Source organism: Eptesicus fuscus, chromosome 6 (assembly GCF_027574615.1).
Source record: "Eptesicus fuscus isolate TK198812 chromosome 6, DD_ASM_mEF_20220401, whole genome shotgun sequence".
Classification (NCBI taxonomy): Eukaryota; Metazoa; Chordata; class Mammalia; order Chiroptera; family Vespertilionidae; genus Eptesicus; species Eptesicus fuscus.
The window spans coordinates 23,735,521-23,755,915 of NC_072478.1; the positions used below are offsets into that span (position 1 = coordinate 23,735,521).

The 20,395-nt window shown below is 55.2% G+C and overlaps 2 protein-coding genes and 1 non-coding gene across 10 annotated transcripts in view; 2 read left to right on the forward strand and 1 right to left on the reverse strand.

Annotated features, from left to right (window-relative positions):
* The first annotated feature begins 545 nt into the window (after positions 1–545).
* TMED1 (transmembrane p24 trafficking protein 1) lies at positions 546–10,174 on the forward strand. 2 transcript variants are annotated; one of them, XM_054717435.1, is made up of 5 exons: positions 546–743; positions 1,446–1,543; positions 1,686–1,869; positions 2,527–2,694; positions 10,125–10,174. In XM_054717435.1, exons 1-5 carry the CDS (start codon positions 552–554, stop codon positions 10,158–10,160), a joined length of 678 nt encoding a protein of 225 aa, XP_054573410.1. In that variant the 5' UTR covers positions 546–551; the 3' UTR covers positions 10,161–10,174. The 2 variants fall into 2 exon arrangements, with proteins under 2 accessions (XP_054573410.1, XP_008156261.2); XM_008158039.3 differs by lacking the exon at positions 10,125–10,174 and having other exon boundaries at positions 2,527–3,512.
* DNM2 (dynamin 2) overlaps positions 3,536–20,395 on the reverse strand; it is an 82,501-nt gene continuing 65,641 nt past the window's right edge. For 4 of the 7 annotated variants that reach the window (XM_008158045.3, XM_008158041.3, XM_008158044.3 and 1 more), the window contains 7 exons: positions 16,481–16,594; positions 11,095–11,204; positions 9,663–9,774; positions 8,996–9,163; positions 6,876–7,108; positions 5,568–5,819; positions 4,862–5,021 (listed from right to left, as the gene is read on the reverse strand). In XM_008158045.3, the coding sequence (XP_008156267.1) occupies positions 4,952–5,021; positions 5,568–5,819; positions 6,876–7,108; positions 8,996–9,163; positions 9,663–9,774; positions 11,095–11,204; positions 16,481–16,594 (1,059 nt within the window). In that variant the 3' untranslated portion in view covers positions 4,862–4,951. Of the gene's footprint in view, positions 3,657–4,861; positions 5,022–5,567; positions 5,820–6,875; positions 7,109–8,995; positions 9,164–9,662; positions 9,775–11,094; positions 11,205–16,480; positions 16,595–20,395 lie in introns of those variants that run through there. The other 3 variants (XM_008158043.3, XM_008158042.3, XM_008158046.3) reach the window with 2 other exon arrangements.
* On the forward strand, positions 13,622–13,704 carry MIR199-2 (microRNA mir-199-2). Its single transcript, NR_129017.2, has one exon. It is a non-coding gene; the product is annotated as a microRNA mir-199-2 (primary transcript).

Sequence of the window (20,395 nt, forward strand, 5' to 3'; positions counted from 1 at the left end):
GAGTCGGGCTTCGAAGCTGAGGCTTTGTTCAGAGACCAGGGATAATATGATACCCCCGTTAACACGAAAGAGTCTCTGCGCCCCCAGCCGAGCCTTTTTATAAGCCAGCCCTACGGGTCCCTTGCAGGGCCACGCCCGCCCTCTATTTTGGCCCCGTTCTAGCCAGACAAGATGGTCCCACGGTCTTCACGCGTGGCCTACTCTGGGAAAACCACAAGGCAGGCTTAGAAGGACCCGGCCGCCTCCATCTTAGTTGTCTTAATGTTTGCCTGAGAAGAACGCAATATTATGTTACTTAATTTTTGTCATTTTCGTTCACCAGCAATAGAAACGAAAAATGGGGGCCTTTTAGAAAAAAAGTCCCTATAAGGTTGAATGTTTTCGGGCACACCAGGCATTCATTTGGGCAGCTACACCTTCAGGGAGTCCTTCACTCCCAACTCCGCGGGTTTCGGATAACAGACAGAAGCGGCTGCCAATGAGCTACGCTGAGTCGCAGAAGGGGCAGGGCTAGCTCTTAAAGGAGCCACGACCCGTTAGGAGACCATAGGATGATCCAGATGATGGCGGCCAGCGCGGCCCTAGCCTTGGCCCTGGGGCTCCTACTGCCATCAGTGGGGGTGAGAGGGGCCGGGCCCCCACCGATACAGGACGGCGAGTTCACATTCCTGCTGCCTGCGGGGAGAAAGCAATGTTTCTACCAGTCCGCGCCGGCCAACGCAAGCCTCGAGACCGAGTACCAGGTAGAGGGACCTGGGCCGGAGAGCGAGCGGAGCCAAGGGGAGAGGGCGTGGCCTAGCAGCTACTGCAAGGCATGCCTTAAAGAGGAAAGGGGCGGGAGCCTGTGCGTAAGAGCGTGGGGGCGGGATCTTACGAAGGGGACGGGCACAGCGCGTGGGAGCGGAAGGGGTGGGAGTAATGGACGAAGGCGGGGCTAGAGGACGACAGCATGGAGGCGGGCAGTCGGGAAGAATAGCGCCCTTCAGAGTCAGATCCCCGTGGGCGTGACCAAAGTGTTGTGGCGGATTGAAGAGGTTGTGGGCGTGACTAGGATGCGCTATGAGAAAAGGGCGTGATCTACATTTTTGGGGGGCTTGGGCTAAAGGCTGAACGGGGTGGTCTCATTTGGGGCATGATCAAGTCAGGGGCGTGGCCAGACTTGGCCGATGAAGTACTTCCCACGGGGGCGGGGGCGTTACCAGAGAAAAGAGCTCATTCCAAAGCTGTCATATCAAGGTGGGCGGGGGGGAGGCGGGCAGAGCCAAGGCAATGGGCGTGGCCTGAAGGACTGGTCGGGGCAGGACCTGGTTGCAGGTGTAGGTGCCATCGCTCAGGTAGGCTCTTAGTGGTCTGTATGGGTCTGCTCGGTGGTCCAGCCCTGGCCTTCTCTGGCAGGTGTTCTTGGCCTACTCCTAGCCCTCCACCTGCTCTTACCTGCCCCCCAGGTGATCGCAGGTGCTGGGCTGGATGTGGATTTCACGTTGGAGAGCCCTCAGGGTGTGCTGCTGGTCAGTGAGTCCCGCAAGGCAGATGGGGTGCACACGTGAGTTAAGTCCTGCTGCCTGCTGGGGTTCGGTTACAGCCCTGCCCCTCCCCGTTGGCCTCCGGTTACCACCCTGCCTGTTTCTCAAAGTCCGGCTGGCGGCCATTCAGGGTCATGTCTGTGTGTCTGCCTATCTGCCCAGGGTAGAACCCACGGAAGCTGGGGACTACAAGCTGTGCTTTGACAACTCCTTCAGCACAATCTCCGAGAAGCTCGTGTTCTTTGAACTCATCTTTGACAGCCTGCAGGATGATGAGGAGGTCGAAGGCTGGGCAGAGGTCGTGGAGCCTGAGGAGATGCTGGATGTCAAAATGGAGGACATCAAGGTGTGCCCAGGTTGAGCTGGGGTCAATCCTCCCAGATCTCTGGCATTGGGCTGTGTGCCCCTGCCCTCCAACCTTAGCTGGGGTCCTCCTTGGCCTGGCCCAGCCTTTCCTACCAGTGACGCCCCCAACTTAATTAACAGTAGCAGCTCACGGTTAAAAATAGCAGCACATTTCTAGGTGTAAACCCTGATTTTAAGGGCTTAAATAACTCATTAAATCTCCATAACCACCCTATGAATTAGGCAGTGTGCTCAAATCATCCCCACTTTTATTGAGGCACAGGATGGCTAAGTAACTGTTCTAAGGCCACACAGCTAGCAACTGGCAGAGCCAATATTTGAAGCTGGCTTCAGCAAACTGTGCTGTTATCCACTAGTAAATACATTCATTTTTTAAAAAATACATTCTTTACACTTATGTAAGCATTCAGTTCTCACAACAATTTTGAGGCACTTGAGGCCTAGAGAGTTAATTAACTTGCTCATAGTTGCACAGCCAGTGAATGGCAGAATGAGGGTTTAGATTCAAGCAAGCAGCCTGGTCAGTCTGTGCTCTCAGCTCTCCTCCACCAACAGACTCTCACCCCATTTCCCCATTTTATCAGTCTCTGCTCCCCAAAGGACAGAGGCCTGACCCTGCTCCTCCCTTGCCCCATAGGAGTCTATCGAGACCATGAGGACACGTCTGGAGCGCAGCATCCAGATGCTGACACTGCTGCGAGCCTTTGAAGCACGTGACCGCAACCTGCAGGAGGGCAACCTAGAACGGGTCAACTTCTGGTCGGCTGTGAACGTGGCCGTGCTGCTGCTAGTGGCTGTGCTGCAGGTCTGCACACTCAAGCGCTTCTTCCAGGATAAGCGCCCTGTGCCTACGTAGCCCTTCCCTGAAGAACAGGGAAAAGGAATGGCAGCAGGTGCATGTGTGTGTGACTTAGGGGGTCCCTTCATCAACTTAGTTTTCTATGGGAAGCGAATCTGTTCATTCTGGGCCGGAGGTGTGGCCCCTGTGTCTTCCCTTCCAGGCCAGAATACTGGCTGGCTTGCAGGTCTGGGCCATCCAGAAGGGGTAGCTCAGTGACTGCATCTGCTCCCCTGGAAATTGTGCATGGGGCACTGCAGCATTTGAATGCAACCCTGGGATTTTCTGGCCCCACCTGTCCCCTAAATGTGCCTTAGCCTGAGCCTTCCAGTTGCACCACTACTGCCTGGTGCAGAATGGGATCCAGGAAGCAAACTTTTTCTTCCCTTCCCCACTGGCCCTATGAGCCAGGACATGGAGGGAGGAAGCTTGCTGCTCATGGAACCCCATGCCTTCCTTCCCCTTCTTGTCGCTCCACCTGGAGCCTATTGCTGCTGCTGAGAGCGGACTGCTCATGCCGGAGCTGGGAAGGAGACTCAGCTGCAGTGTTCTTGCCAGGACAGTCGCTTTATTGACAGGAAGGAGCCGGCCCCTTGGCCCAGCAGGGGCTAGGTGTGAGGTCTGGTAACAGAATTCCAGGAGTGGGGCTTGCCAAGTCCTTCTGCCCCTCCTGCTCTCCCTGCAGGGGCCCTAGACAGGGCTGAGGGGTAGCCTGGCCGAAGCCCATACAGGAGCCTCACTGAACAAAGGGTGGTTTGGCCTGGGGACTGGAGCCAATAAATTATGATCAGAAAATCAGAGCCTGGTGACTGGGGCTCAGGGACACCAGCCAAGACAGACCTGCCCCCAAGAGGGCAGCCAGGCAGGCGGGAGGGGTCTCTCACGAAGCTCAGAAGAAGGGTCTGGCGGGAGCCGATGGAGGTGGTCGCCTGGGCATAAGAGAAAAATCAGAAAGCAAAGTTTAACTGTGTCCCCGGCTGGGCCAGAAGGCCTAGGGCCCCAAGAGGGGGAAGTGCTCAGGACTTCAGGGCAAAGAGAGGGCCTGACCACGGCACAGTTGGGGTGGAGGACCAGGATTCCTTCTCCCCTCAGGGATCTTGATGCCCGCCCCAGGCCTCAGTGTGGCTTTAGTGAGGGGTTGGGGGTGGGGGAATATTTGCCTCCACTCCTGAGGTGTTATGGGTAGTAAAAGCTCTCCCCTCTAGAGCATGAATTCCTCTGGAATGAATCCTCCCCACAAAAGCAGCTCCCCCATGAGTAAGGTGTGGGGGAGGCTATGGTGGAAAGGGTGAGGTCCTCATTGGAGGCCTTCTTGGGGGAAGGCAAGCAACCCACATCCTCAGCCTGAACACCAACACAAAAGGCCCACACAGCAGCCACCAGAAGCTTCTTCCCTTTATTTTAGTTTATTAATAGGATACAGAGTGCAGGCACTTACAGTGGTCAACCCAAGCGAACAGGGAGCGAGGTCTGCTCAGAGAGTGGCCACCTGGGGCCCGCCCCATGTAGGAAGCCTGGGTAGGAGCCAAGGGGCCCCCAAAGCCTCCCAACCCACTCAGCCCTCAACCCAGGCCACTCTGGGGACCCAGGAGGAGGAAGGGTGACAGGAGGGAAGGAGAGAGCGAGGCCAGCGGAGCTGAGGGTTCCAGACCTGGCAAAGGCACCTCTGGCAGCCAAGGCTGGGCCGTGCGGTTAATACGGCCAAGAAAGGAATATGTACAACGTGGGCAAGGTGGGCGGCACTGGACCGGCTCCTGGCTTGCCACCAGGAGCTCCCACTGCTGAGAAGTGGACACACTCCTTGCACCCCAGCAAGGACTAAGGGTACAGGCACCTTTGGTGCCCAGATTCCAGAAGGCCTGGTCTACTCAGGCTTTCTAGGCCTGAGAAGCCCCTGGGTGAGTCCCTATTATATACCAGCCAGGATCCCTCATTCAAGATGGTGCTCAGGGTCCAGTTTCCTCCTCTGCTACCTCAGGCCGCCTCCCCCAAAGTGCAACACCCAAGCTCCTCCCATTCTGAGGATCCAGGGCCCCTTTGTTCAGTGCTATGTCCAGCTGGGGATAGGGGCCAGGCCTGCCCCTGACCAGGCCAGGGTTAGGAGACTCAGGGAGCCTGGGCCTGGCATGGGGGTGAGAGGGCCAGGGGCGGCAGAGGGGCCCAGATCAACAAAGCTCCTGCACTGAGGGTGCACAAGGAACCCTCGAGAAAATGCCCCTGCAGCCTAGTCGAGCAGGGATGGCTCGGCTGGGCGGATAATGGTGGGCCGGCTGGGCGCAGCCGGGGGTCTTCTGCTGCAAAGAGAATAAAGACAGGGAGGGGGAGATGGCAGTGAGGCTGGAAGCAGGGTGACGATGAGGACCCAGGCCCCCCCACCCCCTCCCAGGTTGCTGCCCTTTGCTAGATGCTCTGAAGGCTGCCAGGCATGAGTCTGTCAAGCCTAGGCATTGGTAGCCTGCAATCACTCACTTGCTGTGTGACCCTGGGCAAGTCCCCCACCCGCCCTGAACCTCATGTTCCTCACAGGGCAAGCGGGGAAAAGAGAGCTTGGCCTGCAAGGTGGGGAGAGGCAGGGCAGGGTTATGCCATGACTGATGTGTGTCCTCAGTAAAGAAGCAAAGGCCAGGGGAAGAGGCCCCGTGTGGGGTTCCCAAGCTGTGTGGCAGAAGACAGGCCTAGAGCCTTGGAGTCACCTGACTCCGGAACTTTGGGCAGCTGACTTGGCCTCTAAGGGCCTCAGTTTCCCCATCAGTCAAATGAAGATGCCAGTGACTCCTCTACTCCCTGCAGGGTTCAGGCCAGTGGCTCTAGATGGTAGGCAACTAGGGGGCCAGCCTTACCTGGGCACTCCAGGGGGGATGCCGGGTGGAATCCGAGCGGGCCGAGACGGGATCTGAGGTGGGGCCAAGAAGGGGTCATTATTGGCAAACACGCTCTGGGGTATGGGCCGGGATGGGATGGGAGGCGCTGAGAAGGAGGCTGCTGGCCCCACCGGCACAGGCATCAGGGGAGGCCCTGGGGTGGGGCCCCTCACTGCTGGGGGCCTTCCTGGGGGGTGCACGCTGGACACAGGTCGCCGCTGCGGAGTGGGGCTGTGGAAGAAAGAGGGTGTGAGCTGGAAATAGTGGGCAGGAACGCCAGCCATGCCCATGTAGCCACAGAAGCCAGAGGTGGGCTGGGGCTGCTGACCACAGTGGCCTCTGTAATGGGCTGGGACAACCTAGGACTCAGGGAGATATGACTGAATGCCTGGTCCTGGACAATGGGCAGTGCAGGTCCACTGGGATCCTCTGCTCACCCCCCAAACCTGCTAGAAATGGCCGTCCTGCCACCCCAAACCTACCTGTCCTTGGCTAAAGGCTCCTATTTCCCTGACCTCACTTCCACAGACTTTTCCCTCTCAGTGGCCCTGCTCGGACCTCCCCACCTCCATGCTTCCTCCAATCCACCCTCCATAGTTGCAAATCCTAGCAGAGCTTAGCTCTGCCCTGCAAATCAAGATCAGATGCTTCCAGAGGCCACAAGTCCCTGCCCCAGGTGCTCCACAGGCTATCACAGGGCCGGAGCACCAGCTGCTCCCCCTGCTGGATGCTGTGTCCTCTCCCTAAATAACTGGTTCCCTGAGGTCTCGATAGAGCTGACACTTCCTATGAGATTTCCTTGACCTACCCTTTCTCCTCCCACCACTTGCCTGACCTTTTACTGATTAGGTTTCCCTGCCTGATGCTCTGAATTACCCACCCACACCAGAGTCTCATTTTTATCCACAGCTCAGGGGTGTTCAGAGGGGAGATTTGCTGGTTATGCCTCTCTGTCCCTCCAGATCCTGTTCCACCCTCCATTCTTGGCCGTGCTCTGTGCCTGAGGAGGCTGACCCCCTTGGCCAGTGTCATGCAGGCCTCTTCCCCTCTCTGGCTTCCATTTAGGTTGAAGCAATGGAAGGCATCAAGAGAGAGTCTGGCCTTTAACCCTCCTCTCTCCCAGTCCCTTCAGGCTGAGGTGGGCCAGCGGCTCCCACTGTGACTAGCCCTGGGTGCTATGCCATCCGGATTGGGCCCCTTTACCCTGCCCACTCGTGGGCTCAGAGAGGAGCTAGGAACCTGCAGTCAGACACCTCTGCAGCAAGCGGATGACCAGGCCTTACAGACCTGTGGTTGCTGGTGCTCTGGAGCCAGGTGTCATCAACGGGTGGAGGCACGGGTGTGGACACAGTGCTGGTGCTGATGTCCCCTATTATGTTGAGCGCTTCCTTCAGTGCGTGGTACATGCGCAGCATGTCGTCTCGCCGCTGGGCCTGCTCAGCGGACTCCTCCATGAGGCTGGTCTGGTCTGCCGATGAGTATAGGTAGGCCAGCAGTTCGTGGTGGATGAAGGCCTTCGTCTGGGGACAAGGATCAGAGTGGTCAGAACTTCGCACCAACTGACCATGCACTCAGCTGACCATTGAGACTGGCTACAAAAGCATTCACCACAATAGGAAGGGCTTTCTTTGTCTTTATCGTAGAACATGTACAATGTTTAAAACAGGTGAGAGGTTCAAAGGGAACCAAGGAGAGAACCAAGATGGCGGTGTAGGTAAACGCCAGCCGGTACTAGCAGCCTCCCACAACCACATCCAAATTACAACTAAAATGCAGAACAACCAACCATCATTCAGAACCGCCTGAAATCTGGCTGAATGGAAGTCCTAAAACTAGAGAAGTAAAGAAGAAAGCACATTGAGACTGGTAGGAGGACAGACAGACAATAGGATGGTGAAGGCGGGGGCGGACTAGAAGGGGTCAATGGGGGGAAAAAGGGAACTTTCAACAATAAAGATTTTAAAAAGAAATTTTTACTGATTTCAGAGAGGAAGGGAGGGGGAGAGAGAGAAACATCAACTATGAGAAAGAATCACTGACTGGCTGTCTCCTGCATGCTCCCCACTGGGGATCAAGCCCTAAACCTGGGTATTGAACATGACCTTCTGATTCATAGGTTAGATGCTCAACCACTGAGCCACGCTGGTTGGGCCCATATATGCTTTTAAAAATATATATATTTTTTAATTGATTTCAGAGAAGAAGGGAGAGGGAGAGAGAGAGAGAAACATTAACGATGAGAGAGAATCATTGACTTGCTGCCTCCTGCATGGCCCCCATTGGGGATTGAGCCTGCAACCCGGGCATGTGCCCGTGACTGGAATCGAACCTGGGACTCTTTTGGTCCGCAGGCTGACGCTCTGTCCACTGAGCCAAACCAACTAGGGCCCATATATGCATTTTAAATTTCAGGCTGCAGAACCATTGATATCATAAATTTCATCAATATGTGAAGAAGATACCAGGGCACCCACAAAACTTCACACTGATCATCACTGAGGAGACCGTGAAGAATGGAACAAAAGGGAAGGGATTTGGGATATTTTCTTTAGATCCTGTCATAGTTTCAATTTTTATGGTCACAACACAAATCAAACCTGATTATGTAGCTTTCTGAGTACCTGCTGCAAAGCCAAAGGCCTGTCATGGGAGATACTAGTATGGCTGCATTTTATCAAAGACAAGCCTAAATGATTGGCTTGTGAGCCCAGGTCAGGCAGGTAATGCTGAAAGTAAAGACAGGCTGGGCTGCAAGCCATCAGAGGCCAAGGCTGCCAACACGAAGCTAAAACTGGGGATAGACTCAGTCTGACTTTGAATCCCAACTTCCACTTTTCTGAGTGTTGGGGCAGGTTTCTTGACTTCTGTGGGTCTCCATTTTCCTGTCTATAAAATGGGGATGGTAGCAGTCCCTCTCCTATGGTTATTGTAAGACTAAAAAGATTAATTTAGAGAAAGTGCACACATGTCGTGTTAGCTTAAATTACCTGATAAATGTAATGAACCCTGTGTGGCCTGTACCTTCCAATTTCCCAGAAGAAGCTGGGAATCCTGATTTTGATATTTATTTATTTAAAATATATTTTATTGATTTTTTTACAGAGAGGGAGGGAGAGGGATAGAATTAGAAACATCGATGAGAGAAACATCAATCAGCTGCCTCCTGCACACTCCCTACTGGGGATGTGCCCGCAACCAAGGTACATGCCCTTGACCGGAATCAAACCTGGGACCCTTGAGTCCACAGGCCGACACTCTATCCACTGAGCCAAACCGGTTAGGGCTGATTTTGATATTTAAAAGGTAGTAACTAAATTTTTTATTTTATACAGTGTTTAGGCCAAATCTGGCTGTGGCCACCACTGGCCCATCCCTGTGACTGAGGCCCTGCAGGGCCAGACACTTACATTGTTGATCATGAGGTGCATGATGGTCTTTGGCATGAGGTCGCGGATGGACTTGTTGATGATGGCCACGTAGGAGTCTACCAGGTTGCGAATGGTCTCCACCTGGCGCTCTAGCTGTGGGTCCATGGAGAAGGTGTTCTCCTGCACTCCACCATCCTCGTTTTCTGCCTGCAAGGTGGGAGAGAGGTGGTGAAGGGTGACTGAGGTCTAAGGAGAGCATAGGGAGCCCCCCTTCTCTGAAAATTGCTTGCCCTGTCCCACCCACAACCAACCAACCCTCCAGGGCTGGCCCCTGATGGCCATGTCGGCATGTGGCCCTGCCTGCCCCTGGACTGAGCTGCCTGGACTTGAGGTGACCATGGCCCAAAACGGGTTAGATCTTCTTACTTAGGGATTGAAACCAATGTTAAGAGAGAACAAAGCAGATGGGGTCCTAGTCCCTATTCATCCCCATCCTTGGCTTCAGTTGGAGAACCTTCTGGGCCCTGAGGACAAAATCCTCCTCCACTTCTCTGCTTTGTTTGCTCAAGGGTATGGGCTACGTGCTTTCAGAGAGTTGTGGTAAATGCAGCCTGGAGAGGACTCATCCTATTGAGATCCCAGCCCCTTCCTCCCCAGGCGGGGCAGCCAGAAGTGTGCTGGCCAGGCAGGGCATGGAGCTCCTCACCTGGTCCTTCTCAGGGTAGACACCAGCTCGGAGGAACGAGGCCTTCCAGCTGTCCACTTCCTCCTGGGACTCACAGGCCAGCTCGATCTGCCGCAGGTCCTTATAGACATTCCTGTGATGGGAAGGAGAGAGAGAGGCACATGAATGACCTTGACTATGGGCCCAGATTGGGTGTAATGAGCTCTAGGGTCTGAGTGACTGGGGTTCAAACATGACCCAGGCACTCACAACTAGAGACCCAAGGATGGTACCAGCTTCTGTACCCTATCCTGTCCCACAAGGCTGCCCCAAAGTCTCTGCATGAGATTTGGGTTTGAGGTGGGGCATTGTCCCATGATGGAGCTCTGGCAAACTGATGGTTAGTGAGTGGCGGCCTGGAGAGATTTATGGGAGGAGTTGTGAAGGGAGGGGCACGCCTTGATTGCTCCTCCTACTCTTCCCTGATGCCCGCGTCATCATCAGGCTGGCTGCAGCTTGGGCAGCCGCCTTGGACAATGAGGAGGAAGGCTGAGGGATAAGGAGGACCTGCGCCCAGATACCTGTGGAGCTGCCCCACTTGCTCTGGATGGTAAAGTCTTAACTTGATTTATATAAAAAAACGAAACATCTATCTTGTTTCTGTTACTATTATTCTGGGTTTTCTAAACTCCTAAACAATATATCAGGTAATATCTTCCACCCCCTGCACAGGGGGACACAGGGCCAGGGTGGTGGGACAGTTGCCCAGTGTCACTCAGCCAGGAAAAGCTCCCCAACAGGTCCCCCTGCAGAGCCCAGGTTCTCCCATGTACCCCGCCTAGGGATTCTTGGGCAGGGGAGGTAGGTGAGCCTCACAGAGCTATACAGGTTTTTGGAGCCAGCTGATGGCCAAAGTAGGTCTTAAAGGCAGTCCAGAAAAAAGGATAGTTTTTCTTACACAAAACGGGCTCAGCTGGAATTGGTGTGCAGACAAGCAATGTGGTGGTGGCTGGGAGGATGTCAATCACCTGCCAGCTGGCTCAGGTGGTCCCTGGATGAGGGGGTGTGTGTGCCTTTCTCTCCATATCCACCAGAAGTTTGGCCAGCTCCTCCTCTATGTCCCTAAGCGCCACCCAGGTCCAGCCCCATCGTCTCCCACCTGGACCAGCACAGTCTCTTGGTCCAGGTGCCCTGGGCTCCCGCCACACTCCCATGTCTGTCTCCCATGGCCACGAGAGGGCGCCTGTGAGCACCTGAGTCAGGTCCTATTCCTATTTAGAACCCTCCACGGCTCCTGCATCATTTCATCTGTCTCTGCCCAGAGAGTCCTCCCTGACCACCCATGGCATTTTTTTCAACGGACTTTCTTTCTAGAATGTGATATGCCAGGGTAGGGACTATATTCATCAGTGCTCAGTGGATGCTGCTGAATGACTGAAGGAGGTCTCCACCCTGGGACCCCATGGGCACTCACCTCTGCTCCGTGTTGAAGATGGCAAAGACATGCTTGTTGGACATGAAGCCCTTCTCCACATCACGGATTTTGAGGTTGTCCAAAGGCAGCATGTATTTCTTCTCTTTCTCCTGAGGGCGGAAGGGCAGGGGTCAGACTATGCTGTTTAACTGAAGACCTGAGGATGCCCAGGTCTGGGCTCTACTGCAAGGACCACTGCCAACACTTGATGCTTCTCATTTTAGCCACATTATTCAGATTGACTCATCCACTACTGCTGCCCCCTTGTTCACCCTGCGTCAGCCATGCTGGCCTCCTTGACACTCCCTGAACATCCTGGGCAAGCGCCCACCCAGGACCCTTTGCACATCTGGGACCTCTGCCAGGAACACTCCATGTCTGTGGCTCCCTCCTTGCCCCCTTTGGGTCTTTGTGCAGAGGAGACCTTGGCAACACCCGCCCTAACCCCACCCCAGCCTCCCTCAGATCCCAACTTCTTTCCCCTTGATGCTTCCCCTCACAACACAACTATATATCTTGCTATTGATTTGGGCTGCCGTCTGTCACCGGACTGACTCCTCAGTTCCTGGAGGGCAGGGACTCCTGTCTATTTGGTCACTGCTGACACACCCTGGATGCCCAAAGCTGGCCAGCTCTGACTCCACCCAGAATCCACTTCTCCCCTTCAGGCTGAGGGAATGAACTATTAACTCAGCTACAGCCTCACAACGAGCCTGGAAGTGAGCTACCATATGCCCCCATTTACAGAGGGGAAGGAGACAGAGGCACTGAGAAGGGCAGGCAGGGAATCAGGGGCAGGGCTGGGATCTCAGATGATCCAGGAGCTGGAAAGCAAGGCCCCACTGAACTGGTTGATGCCTGAGCTCCAAAGCCACAGAAGTGTCACTTGGTTCCTCAGGGCAGCCCCATTTAGGAAGTGCCGTTGGGGAACAGCCCTAGAGCCCAATGCTCCCCACCATTATCAGCAAAGCATCCACAGGGCCAGCGCATCATCGTTAGTTTTCACAGTAGCCATGTGTGCGCATGCTCTGGCATACATTAACTGGGTTTTCACACCAGGAAACCAGAGCATGGTGTCAGGGTTCCCCAGCTCCCATGCCCACATGACCCACAGCAACTCTCAAGGACCAATTGAAGTGCTGCTCCTCCATCAGCTCATGAAACCTTCCACCATCCCTGCCAGGGAAGCATGCTCGGGGAGGGAAGCTGGCTGCCCAGGGCCACACGGGGACGTGTGCCCCCAGACCACGCTCTCTTCACCATTCTCCCGGCCACTCACCTCCTGGCGACTTTGGAGGAGACCTGTCTTCTCACCCAGCAATTCACTTCTTTCCACCTCTCTTGTCCCTGTCTGCCAGAAGGCCCCAGAACAAAGCCCAACATGGCTGCCGCTTCCAAATTCAAGAGCAACCAGTGACGGAAGGGAAGTGGGCCAGGGCTCCCTGGAGGGCCAGGGCTGGCTCAGAGTTTCAAGACTACAGACAGGGAGGCAGGAGCTAGTGGCCAGCTTGGTGCCAAGCATGGGCTGTCCTTGGGTACTAGGAGCTCAGACCTCTGCCCGTCCCTGACCATGTGTCCCTGAGCAAGCCACTTCCCCTCTATCAAAGGCAGACAGGAGTCTTGCCCTCCTTGTTTGAGGTGAGAATTGATACTTTGTGAGAAAGTATGGATCATGTGCCAACCCAGAGCCAGTGCTTACAAGACACCAGGGTTTTCTTTTGTCTGTGACTCTCATGCTCCAGGGTCAGCCTACTTAGGCTCTGGGCAGGGAGGAAGCAGACATAGCGCTTCTCCAGGCCAAGCTGCAGTGAGGCAGGGAGAGGGGCCCAGTGCCCAGGAAGATGGGACACACACACACACACACACACACACACACACACACACACGCTTCAGGCTCCAGACTTGGAGCCCAAGGGAGAGAGTGTGGTGAAGACAGGGTGTACCCGTTGTCTCAGGCAGTTTTGGGGGCTTTAGAAGAGAACAGGGCAGGAGTTCCCTGACTGGAAGTTTGTGGAAAGGCCTTCACTGCCCCCACCCTGCTGTGTCATGAGGCAGGAAGCTTCTAGTCAGCTAGCCAGGCCAAGTAACTGAGTCACAGTCCTTTTGGACCCCGAGCGAGACGCCACATCTGGAACTGTTTATAGTGTGATTCCACCCAGAGCACAGCGGCTGCCTTCCTGATGCTGCCGGCGCACGTACACACACACACACACACACACACACAGAGCCGTGTGTGTGTGTGTGTGTGTGTGTGTGTGTGTGCCCGCCCCTATCCCGACCCCCAAGGAAAGCGTCTCCCGCACGCAGAGGCCACGGACCCAAACCCTCCTTCCCACCCACCCCCTCCTTAGGATTTCCTGAAAACCCACAACTTTCTCCAGATGCAAGCCAGCCCAGCCTTGCCACGTCAGAAAAGCTAGAGCGGATTGTCACGGGCGGAGCAGTGGCTTCCTCGCCTGCTCAGCTCAGAGGTGCCGAAGCGTAGTGGCCCTGTTGCTGCCTGGGGGGCCCACAGGATGGACAGCCAGCCCCGCCAACCCAGTGTTCAGACTACCTGTTCAGGGGGCTCTGAATGTGTACAGTAGTCTGCACATTGGTTAGGCTGGGCTTGGGCCAGCAGCACGTCGGGACAGGGCCCCCCAAACTTCCTGCCACCCCCACAGAGAGGCAGACCTGGAGGTGAGTATTATTGCCCACCACCCTGTTTCCCACTGGGGTGGAGACTCAGATGGAAGGTTCTGGAGTCCAGAAATAGGGTTTGGGTGGGAGAAAAGGCTCCAGGGAAAGGCAGAGGGAGCCCCGATGCCGGTCATAAGGTTGGGGGGCCCTGGCTGAACCATCCCCCTACACCCACCTCTTACAGTAACCATCTCTTGTCTATTTTTTTAAATAAAGAAATGCAAATGTCTTGCCCCTCTCTGAGGCTTCTCTAAGGAGCCTGGCGCTGGGGGTGGCCACCATGTGTGACTCTGAGGGTCCCGGCTGGAATCCTAACTTGGGCGGAGGCACAGGATTTCGCTCCTGCCCCTCCCGATCGGAACCGCTTTGTGTCTGGGGCACACACAAGGCCCCTTTCACAGGCCTGCTGGTTCTCATTACCACCGGCGGGCATTTGACCCTCCTCCCAACACTTCCCCTGCCTCTGGTCTGGGGCCCCAAGGGAGAGTCTGGGGCTCCTGCTTTCAACCCCCAGGTGAGAGGTAAATGAAGTTCAAGAAGAGAATCTCTGAAAACTGGACTTGCAATGGTGCCGAGCAGTGAACCAGGCTAGGGGCTGGGCCCAGAAGCCCCTTTATAACTGCCCAAGGCCGGCACCAGGCCCTGGGACCCCCGAGCCCAAAGGCGGGGACCAGCCCTGAGCTTGCCTGACAGCTGACGAACCACAGAGCAGGCCGAGTTTCAGACTATGGGGGCGGAGAGGGAAAAAATGTTAAAGCGACACCCCACCCCTCACCCAGCCATTTTAGAGAGCTGATGTGGCCACCAGGGTTCCTTGAGGAATGCCTGGTCTCACCCTCCCCCCACATCCAAACCCTATGAAGCTGTGGGGTCCTGAACAACCCCCCACCTTTGTTTAAAAACAGCCACCCAGACAGGGTCCCTCCCTTCAGGGGACTGAGAGCTGCTGAGGTTTCCAGAACATTCCAGGGTGAGTGTCTGGACTCGTGTGGGGTGGGATGATTTCACCCCCAAACACGCTCCCTTGGAGGAATCCACATCCGGCCTGGGCTGTGGGGCAGTGGTCCAGGCGGGGGCTGAGGTGTCTCTCGGGTCAGGAGCTTGTGCCCTCTACCCACCCATGGGGCCCCTTCTCTGCTCTGTGACATGGGGCAAGTCACTAGCTGGAGGCTGCTTCCTCACTGACAAAGTGTGAGGGTTTCCTGAGAGGAGGATACTCCCCACGTGTGGCCTCAGTGGGCATCATAAATAAGAGCCACCCAGGAGCCCCAACAGAGCTCTACCTGCCTCGTCTCTGAACCTGGGTGGAAATATGCAGTTTGGCCCAGGCCTGGCTGTCTTGGAATGGGGTCCCCCCCACAACCCCCAATTCCCAAGGGGAGGCTCCAGGGCTAACTTCTCCTCTGAGGGCACCTGGGCTGGGCTGGGGGCTATGCCATCCCAGATAAGCAGGGCACACAGTGGCCACATAACTAGATTCTGGTCAGGAACACGAGAGCAGTGTGATGTGTGCACATTCTTCGTTAGGCCCTTATTTCCCTTGTTGGGGCTGCTGGAGGCCATGTGGTGATGGGCGGGGGGCAGCCATCTTGGACAGTGAGGGGAGCCCTGTGTTAAGGCAGCAACAGGAAAAGAGAAGCCTAGGTCCTGGTCAGCCTGCAGCACAGGGCCACCGAATTCACCAGGGACACGTACGAGAAGCAGACTTCTGTTTCGGTAAGTGCCTTCATTTGGGGCCTGTCACAGACACACAATACTGCCCTGGCCAACAGAGAGAGCCTATGGGGCTCTCAGAAGGCAACCCAGGAAAATGACAGACACACAGCGCTCCTTGCTGGAGACCCCTTGGCCCAGGACAGTGGCAACAGGACCCGTAGAAGTGGCTTCACTCCCAGGCCACTAAGCCACAGTTACGTTGTTCCATTAGGACAATAAGTAAAGAAATGGGCCACTTAGGATGGGAAAATGGGCTAGAGCACAGACAGAGGATGGACCTGAACAGCAGTGCCTCCCTCTCGCCCCCCCCCCCGGCACCCCCACCCGCCCCCCCCGCCGCTCCCCTGTTCACGGAGACAGCAGCTCAAACAACATACAATACTGCTCCCTGAGGTGCTCCCAACAGTTCCTGGTGCTATTCCATGAGGCCTCCCTCTGTCCTTCTGATCAGGACAAGAATGTGTATAATGTTCTAAAGACGATACTATGGCTCAGCACCTCACAGGTAGGGACCCTTCTTTCCAGTTCACAGATGAGGAAATTGAGGCCTAGAGCGGCTAAGGGCTTGGTTGAGCCCATATAGGTTGTATCCCATGGAATCCCAATACTCTAGCAGCCTGGCTGTAAGCCTGAGTCCCTGATCCCAGGCTGTGTTCCCTCTGAGAGCCAGAACTTCCCCTTGCTATGCCTTTGGAGGCTGGGGTCTGTTTCCAGCCCACCAGTGGCTCCCTCCCCCAATCTTCCTTTCCTCCATCAGGCTGGACCCCACAGGGGCAATGGGGGCTGGGATATAATGTGTGATGCCTGGGACACCCTCCAGCCTTGGCTGTTACCATCCTAATGGTGACCTCTGAGGCACAATGGTACTCAGGAAACATTTCTTGAATGAACAAGTCAGTGAATGAGTAAACAAATGAATGAATAAGTGAGTAAGTGACAAGTGAGGGGCCACTATTCTTGCCCTTTGGCTCCAGCTCTGCCAGCCACTCACCTCCTCATCCTTGTACCAGGACAGAGATTCGGCTGTCAGCACAAACCAATACTCCTTGGAGCCGCCCTTCATGAGGCTGATGTTGTTGATGGTCAGCCAGCCCTTGCGGATCACCTGGAGAGAAGGGCACAGCTCAGTGGAGGACCCACCGCCCAGCCCAGCCCACCCCACCCCCAGCACAGCAGCCAGAGCCCTTGCCCCCAGCAAGACAGGAAGCCAGGGACCAAGACAGAGATACCTCCAACCCAAAGACAGCCAACTCGCCCTGGCTGGGTAGCTCAGTTGGTTAGAGCGTTGGCCCAATACACCAAGGTTGTGGGTTCGATCCCCAGTCAGGACACATATAAGAATCTACTGCCCTAGCCGGCTCAGCTCAGTAGATAGAGCATCGGCCAGTGGACTCAAGGGTCCCAGGTTTGATTCCAGTCAAGGGCACATGCCCGGGCCTGATCCCCAGTAGGGGGCATGTAGGAGGCAGCCAATCAATGATTCTCTCTAATCACTAATGTTTCTCTCTCTCTCTCTCTCCCCCTCCCTTCCTGTCTGAAATCAATAAAAATATATATTAAAAAAAAAAAAGTATCTACCAGTGAGGCCCTGTTCGGGTAGCTCAGTTGGCTAGAGTAATATCTCGATATGCCAAGGTTGTGGGTTCGATCCCTGGCCATGGCACATACAAGAATCAACCAATTAATGCATAAATAAGTGGAACAATAAATCAATATTTCTCTCTCCCTCTCTTTCAAATCAATTTTTAAAAAAGATATTTAAAAAATAAAATAGCCCAGCTGGTGTGGCTCAGTGGTTGAGTGTTGACCCATGAACCAGGAGGTTATGGTTTGATTTCCAGTCAAGGCATGATCCCCAGTAGGGGACATTCAGGAGGAAGCTGATCCATGATTCTCTCATAGATGTTTCTAGCTCTCTCTCTCCCCCTCCTTTCCTCTCTCTGAAATCAATAAAAACATATTTTAAAAAACCAATCAGTCAATGCATAAATAAGTGGAACAAACTAATGTCTCTCCCTTCCTCTTTAAAATTAATCAATAAATATATATATATATATAGACAAATAGCTAACCCAACTTCATCTTGCCCCAAGCACTTTCCACTTATTATAAACCCATGTGGGGCACGTGGGTGGACAGTCACTGATTCACTCACATGCCTGGGGTTAGGATGAGTTAGTACAAGTGGCAAAAGGTATGCCTGCTGAAAGGGGCCCAGAGGAGGGATCCAGGTTTGTGTGTGCAGCCACACAGAATGTGACAGTGGATGAATCGTAATTATCTTAATGAGACATGAGCATGAGGGATGCCCCTCACCCCCTCAGGAAGGTCAATGGAGGACTGGAGGAGTCACCCCCACAATGAAACAGTTCTTTTTTCCTTTCAGGAGCCAAGCGGCAGAGGCTCAACTCAGCCTTGACTCCGCTGCCTACTTTGTTGGCTCATCTGAGAGCAAACCAGGGCAGGTGCTCAGCGGGCACAGGTACCTGCTTTGACAGCTCCCACCCTGGGGCTCTCTTTCAGGGCATGAGGATGAAGGGATGCCTTCATCCAGAGCCCTGGGCGCATAGGTTTGAGCCCAGGGGACCTGCAGGGAATATGCCCCGTCGTCCCACTTTTCTCTGTCTGACACATTGGGCTGAGAGACCTCCTGGATGGGGGTCATCAGGCAGTGGCTGTCATTTGAGTGAGAGGCAGAACCCAGGCTGGTGCAGGGGACTCACCTGACAGCTATACACAGGCAGCCTGGGGGGCAATGCTCTCATGTTCCCTGGGCCATGGAGGCATGTGTGGGCCAGAGCCCCCCACCAATCTGGACTGGGGACCCCAGGGCAGCGGGAAGCATGTGGAGGCACAGGCAGAGCTGCCTGGGGCCAAGGCAGCAACAGACTATGCCTACCTGCAGAGAGTAGGCTGCAAGCGGCCACAAATAGCTGAGAAGAGCTGGTGGGGGGACTCCAGATAAGGGTGGGGCAGGAGCACCCTACATGGGGACTTGGGGGTGCTTCTGGGGCCCATATACCTTCCTAGTGGGTGGGTATCAGGATGGGCTGCATTCTGCCTACCCTGACCTGACCCCAGGCTAACCAAATCTCATCAGGGAGACCAACCCCCAACCCCTACTCCTCTTGGGGCTAGACTTAGGCTCTGAGCCTCGGAACATAAAGATGGAGGTGGCCACAGAGCGCTCAGAGACCCCTGCACCATGCAGAAGCCCCTGCCCAGGCTGGCAATGGCATGATATGCCAGCTGGAAGCCCTTGTTAAGGCCAAGGGCACAGACTTCTCCCTCCTTTGGATGACGAGACAGCATTTTGGAATCTTTTGTCCATCAGGAAGCAGGCAGTGACCTCTAACACCTGCCCAGCCACAGGCTGCCTGGTTGGCAAGGGGGCAGAGGCCATCAGCTCCAACAAGGTCATGGTATCCTCCCTCGCAGCAGGATGACCAACTCACCCCAGTTTAGCACTAAAAATCTCGAGTCCCAGGTAAAGCAGGAAAGTAGGTCACACTGAGGGCAAGGCTGGTCTCCAGACTCAGGTCCAAGGCCTTCCTGCTTTGGGACCCGAGAAGCAGTCCCTTTACCTGGCCACCACATCCAGCTCCCAAGCTTAGGGGCTCTGCTCATGCCTGCTCCTCTGCTCCCCAGGGGTAAGTAGGGCCTGACCTGGCTTAGTCCAGGCCCACAGAGTGGGTGTTTCTAACCTTCAATTCAGTCATTGATTGAAGGAGGAAGAGGGGGATGGAAAGACAGGCTGTCAGTGTTCCTCAGATAAATCCTCCCATGAGGCCTCTGCACTCATGGGCCCAGCCTGTGCCCCAACCACCCTTTGGTGGCCTCACTTGCCTACAGGCCATGTGGCATGAGATGGGGGTCACGCCAGGAATGGTACATCTGAGTCTCAGGGCAGGAGGCTACTAATCAGACCTGTAGAAGCCCCCGAGGTCCCTTCTCTCTCAAGCCATCCAGAGAGCTACCTTCATGTGAATCCAACTGGGGTTAGGAACAGAACCCCACCATGGAAAGATGCAAGCTGTGGTGGCAGACACAGGCACTGAGCCTAAAGAAAAAGGAGTACCTGGGCCCCCTCATCCAAAAGCCAGATCTGTGCCCAGGGGGACTGGGCTTAAAACCATGGGGGATGGGAGCAGGATGGGCAGGAGAGACAGAGAGGCAGGTGGGGCTCCAGCGTACACAGCAATAGGCATGCCAGGGTGGAAGAAAGGACCACAGGGAGAGCACGGGCAGCAGGCAAGAAGCGACACAGCTGGTGCCCACCAGCAGGGTGGGCCAGCCCCCTCCCAGGTAAGGGTTCCAGCCCCAGTTGCCCAGATAGGGATAGCAACCACAGCTGGGAGACCCGGGGACCAGCCATGCACAGGGCAGGGCTGGGCTTTGTGGGCAGGGGTCCGGTATCCAGCAGGAAAAGAATGACTAAACCTCTCAGGGTGTGGAAAGAAGCAGGCCCCTCGACTGTTTAGAGGCAAGAAATCATTCAAGTTCCAAAGGGGTTGGAGGTGACGTGGGAACAGGAGCCAAAGAAAATCCATTCCTCTTGCTCCCTCCGCCCCCAAGCTCTGGCTCTTTCTGTATCCTCTGAGAGAACTCTAGGCCCTGGGCACAATTGAGGCCCTGGCACAGGATCAGCTCAGCTACTAGAAAGATCTTGGGGTCGAAGATCCATGCTAGAGGGGAGTGGGGCCCAGTGCCTCAGTGGCTGGTGGTGGGAGACCATACCGGAGAAGGAGGCTGTTGTTAGGGCTGGGGGCCCAGGCCTTGCTCTCCAAGGTGGAGAGCTGGGGCTGAGCCAGTTGCCCAGAGGCAGGCACCTTGAAAAGAACTCAACTCTCAGACTTAAGCAGCACCTGCTACCTGCTGGGCTGGGCCACACAAGGAGAGGAAGTGT

What these genes read in the sequence shown, in the direction of transcription:
- TMED1 (XM_008158039.3), top strand. Translation starts at nt 552, where the DNA reads ATGATCCAGATGATGGCGGCCAGCGCGGCCCTAGCCTTGGCCCTGGGG. An exon ending in GCCTCGAGACCGAGTACCAG is followed by an intron (nt 744 to 1,445) that starts GTAGAGGGACCT and finishes CCTGCCCCCCAG; the next exon opens with GTGATCGCAGGTGCTGGGCT. An exon ending in AAGGCAGATGGGGTGCACAC is followed by an intron (nt 1,544 to 1,685) that starts GTGAGTTAAGTC and finishes CTATCTGCCCAG; the next exon opens with GGTAGAACCCACGGAAGCTG.